Source organism: Pygoscelis adeliae, unplaced genomic scaffold (assembly GCF_000699105.1).
Source record: "Pygoscelis adeliae isolate BGI_AS28 unplaced genomic scaffold, ASM69910v1 Scaffold47, whole genome shotgun sequence".
Classification (NCBI taxonomy): Eukaryota; Metazoa; Chordata; class Aves; order Sphenisciformes; family Spheniscidae; genus Pygoscelis; species Pygoscelis adeliae.
Window position 1 is genome coordinate 1,513,208 of NW_008825255.1, and position 4,542 is coordinate 1,517,749.

Genomic DNA, 4,542 nt, shown 5'->3' on the forward strand with positions numbered 1-4,542 from the left:
GTAGATGTGGTGCTTAGGGACGTGGTTTAGTGGTGGACTTGGCAGTGCTAGGATAACGGTTGGACTCGATGATCTTAAAGGTCCTTTCCAACCTAAATGATTCTATGATTCTCTATGTTGGAACAACAATTTTATTTTTCAGTTATACAGTAATTACAACATCCTTTTGTTTCTTTTCTGTGTCATACTCCATGGAAAAGCGTGATAATCTATTAAAGCATGCAGATTAGGGCTCAGACCTATAGTTGAATATAGTTCAGTTATTGTGACTTTACTAATTACTGCCAATCAGTTCAGAGATAATTGGCGGGTTAACAGCTCACACCAGGTCTGGTAGTGCAGCATCAATCCAGGTATTGCAGCTTAGTGAGCTTTTACTGCCTCTTGGCCGTTCCACTCCTTCCCATGCAGAAGTCCCAAACTGTGGAGCCAAGAGGCTGCTCATATGCAATATACCTACAGTATCAATTTAGTCAGCAACGTTTGCACTTGATTATGGATATGGTGTCCCAGAGCAATAAGAAGAACCCCAGTGTGTGGAAGCTTATTAAACTACCAGAGCTATTTCTTCTTTGAAGATGGACGCATAAACTTGGAAGAAGCTTAAACTGAAGTGTACTATCCAACTACTGGGGAAGAATATTACTATCACTGGAGTGTTTCTCTACTGCAGAACTCAGATGAATCCAAGTGTGTTAATCAAATGAGCAAGCAGTTCCTTTCCAGAGACTTAGAACTGAAGAAGCATTATAACTCACAAATTTAATCTTACTACAGTAAAATGTATTTCTTCAATAAGCTTAAAACATAATACTGTGTTCATTGCAAATTTGATAGGCAAATTTCAGTTGTCTCTGAGAAGATAATCCATGTTTTTCATTAATTGTGCTCCAGTTACTGACCACTGTGCATATGACTGACTCTGTATGTATTAATAATGGAAGCAGTAGCGCTAGCGAAGATGATGCAGATGTGTTGCAGTTCTGTGCAAGCTTTTTCAAGTCCCTGGGAATGTATACATGCTTGTATCAGCAAGCTTGTTACATATCTGAGCTGGTACATCTAATAGTACTGTGCTGGGCAGCAGGGACTTGCCAGCCCTAAAAACATGCTCTGCAGTCTTTCGTTTCCCTGCCTTTGCTCTTCTGTGTTATGCTTTCATTGTATTTTTCATCAGTCTTGTCTGTAAAGACACTGATACCTGTTTTGAGGTTCATCTAGGTTATTTCATTGTTTAGATAACAAGGAATTCATTTTGAGTGTGTTTGGGTGCTTGAAGTAGTTTGCTGCATTTACGCAAATTCAGAAGAATCAATGTTCATCAAAAAACCAAAAACCAAGGCAAAAAGTGTTTCATTTTTTTCCCCTCATTGAAGTCAAGAAAGTAGTTGTTAACATAAAATATAATTCAGTTTTCAGACACGTAATGCAAAATATAAGAAAATAAGAGATCGATGTAAGTAACTTTGATAACTTTTGATGATTTTCTTAATATTATACTTCTCGAACTACAGGTTTATTGTACTGTGGCGATTATTGTATAAGAAAGTGGTTTGGTATCAGATGCAGCTGAACAGAAAAGTGGACAAGAATGCAGAAGAAGAGTCTGTTGTCTCATCGCTTTTAAGTCATATACAAGCGACCCTCCAGTCTTCAGGAGTGACCTTAGAACAACATTTGAAGATTAATTCTGTATCTGGTTAGTAGTTTGAAAAGAACTACAAATGTTTGTTAGGTAGTTGCATGGTTAACTGAATACTAGGAAAATTAGGTCCAACTTAATGACAATCAGTAGCTGACCATCAGATTTTAAAAGGCACTTCTCTTAAAATTCTGATCGGAACTCTCTCTTAAATACTTCATGTCCCAGTACACCTGTAGATTGTATTATAATCTTTAGAGCTTGTTGAGCTAAATAAAAAGACACTACTGATTTCAGTTTGCTTTGAATCATGTCCTAGAGAATCTGAATGCAGGATCTGAATTCTGATCTCGTTTGTACTGTATTATTTCCTCTGAAGTAGATGGGCATCACAATGTGTCTCTTACTGGATTTCTATGTAGAAATCCTGTTTGCTCCATGTGATCACAGTGGGCATGAGCATTTTGTGTACATGAATGTAGTCAGCCTCAACTAAGCATCTAATTTAGTGTAACCTAGTGTAAAAGACTTAATCTAGCATATTTATTTTCCAAACAGTATATGGTTGTAGCCTAATTTCCTACATATTACTGTCCTATGCTCTATGTTCCTTTCCCCTTCCACACTAATAAGCCCAACTTCCCATTTATGTCTCCCACCACAGTTCTGTTTCCTCTCCATATTCTTGATCTCTCTCCCTTAAATACTTCTAGCTTCTCTTCCTACATCATTCCGTACAATACATTAGCTCCTTCATGTCTCTTTCACTCATCCTAACAATACATGCAACTTCCCATCCTTCCTTTCCACTCGTTCCTTATATTCTTTATTTACATTCAGTTTGCCAAATAGATAGGGCACAGTTTATGGATGAGCTAGAGTAACTTATATGCTGATGGGCCAGCCAATACCTGAACTGGCTAGCTGCTGATAAGCAGGGTAGAGTGGCAAATTTGTCCTTGTCTTTTCTTCTATGGTAGTGCTATTTTTACACTTTTTTTTTCCTCCTCCTCCTTTGCCCAGGAGCTGTGCTCTTTTAGTTACCTTTCTGTCAAAGTATTTAGGAATTGACCAATGGCTTAAAAATTGGAATGGGAGTAGAGGTGGAGAGGTGACATTTAGACAGATGAAATCTGTAACAGTCCATAGACCTGTTGTTTGAAAGTGCTTTTACACTAAAAAGAATACGTATGTTCAACTTGCTAAATAATTTTACAACTACTTTTTACAATGAAAAAACATCTTCCACATCATAGGAAATATGAAAACAGATAAGAGAAAATGCTCTTCCCCATTAATAAACTACTGTGGGTTTTCAATGCTGAAGTTTCTAACCATAGTTAACATTTATAACCTTGTGTAATCTAAAAAAATAACCTAATTATTGAAAACCTTGTAGGAGTGATTATAACCTGAATCAATTTTTTCATTTAATAGTGATTTAGCAATTAAAAAAAAAAAGGTGGGGAGGAGTATTCAAAGTTAGCTTCTCTCAGATGCTCAAAGCTTAGATTTAGCTCAGACAATAGAAATTTGCTGGAGACTCATGTTTTACTATGCTTTTCATAAATCTGTAATGCTGAAGTAAGTGCATGTGTGTTTGCACAGGTAAAACTACGTAGAGCTTTTAATTTGTTACATATGTGACTTTTATAGGTGAGGAGAAGTTCCTTTTGGGCTCATACAGGGAATCTGTGGAAATTTGGAAAAGATCTCTTTGTGAAATCAAGGCAAAAGGTAAGGGATGAAATCTTTTTTGGGGGTGGAGGGGGTAAGTTGTAAAATCACTTTATGTAGTTATTTGTGACTCTCTGTTTGCCCTTCAGAAAAAGAGAGCAAGACGCATAAAGGATGCATACTTGAAATTAAGCTGGGTTTTGGATAGAGACCAGTCAAAACTTAAGTCTGATTGCTCCTTGAGAAAATTCCATGCATTTCTATTTTAATATCAGTTTTCTTGTGATTATGAAGTACTTGGTACAGACAAGCTCTGGGCATATTTCTGAGCAAGAAAGAGACAATAGAAAACTAACGAACAAAAATCAATTCCTTTAGTAGCTGTAAAATCAAAAGACTTAGTGTTTGGGGAGTAACAAAACAAAATAATGTGCAGCAGGAGTTTATTTAGAGGTTGATTTGAAACTGATATTCCAGAGTCTCTTCCCAGGCATCATGAGAAAAATTTTTTGCTTGTTATTATGATGAGGAGTACCTCATGCAGGAAGAATTCAGGACACTGGAAGCTTGGTGGATAGCTAAGCAATTTCATTGTGGTTTAGGCATCCCTTTGCTGAAGGCTGGGCTCCCTTGAGCTCTTCTGTCTTTGTCTGTGTCTTAACAATTACACACTTGTCCTGGTTTTGGCTGGGATAGAGGTCAACCCTTAGGGTTTTGGAGTCGGGGATACAGAGGATCCAAGGCCCGCTATACTCCAACTGACAAAGAGATATGGGCAGCATATGAAGGGGTTCGAGCTGCTTTGGAAATGATCAGCACTGAAGCGCAGCTGCTCTTGGCACCCTGACTGCCGGTGCTGGGCTGGATGTTCGAAGGGAGGGTCCTCTCTGCACATCATGTAACTGATGCTATGTGGAGTAAGCAGGTTGCATTAATCACACAATGGGCTTGAATAGGAAACCCCAGTTGCCCAAGAATCTTGGAATTGATCGTGGACTGGCCAGAAGGCAAAAATTTTGGAATATTGCCAGAGGAGGGGGTGACGTGTGCTGAAGAGACCCCACTATATAATAAACTACCAGAAGATGAGAAGCAACATGCCCTGTTCACTGATGGGTCCTGTTGTGTTGTAGGAAAGCATCAGAGGTGGAAAGCTGCTGTAAGGAGCTTTCTACAACTTTCCATATGAGAAGTTGTAGAAACTGCTGAAGGAGAAGGTGAAT

The 4,542-nt window shown here is 38.3% G+C and overlaps 1 protein-coding gene across 1 annotated transcript in view; it reads left to right on the forward strand.

Moving 5' to 3' along the window:
* LOC103921476 (chromosome unknown open reading frame, human C5orf42) overlaps positions 1-4,542 on the forward strand; it is a 66,388-nt gene that overhangs the window by 12,327 nt on the left and 49,519 nt on the right. The window contains exons 13-14 of the mRNA XM_009329455.1: positions 1,515-1,699; positions 3,299-3,379. Coding sequence (XP_009327730.1) covers positions 1,515-1,699; positions 3,299-3,379 — 266 coding nt within the window. The remainder of the gene's footprint in view (positions 1-1,514; positions 1,700-3,298; positions 3,380-4,542) is intronic.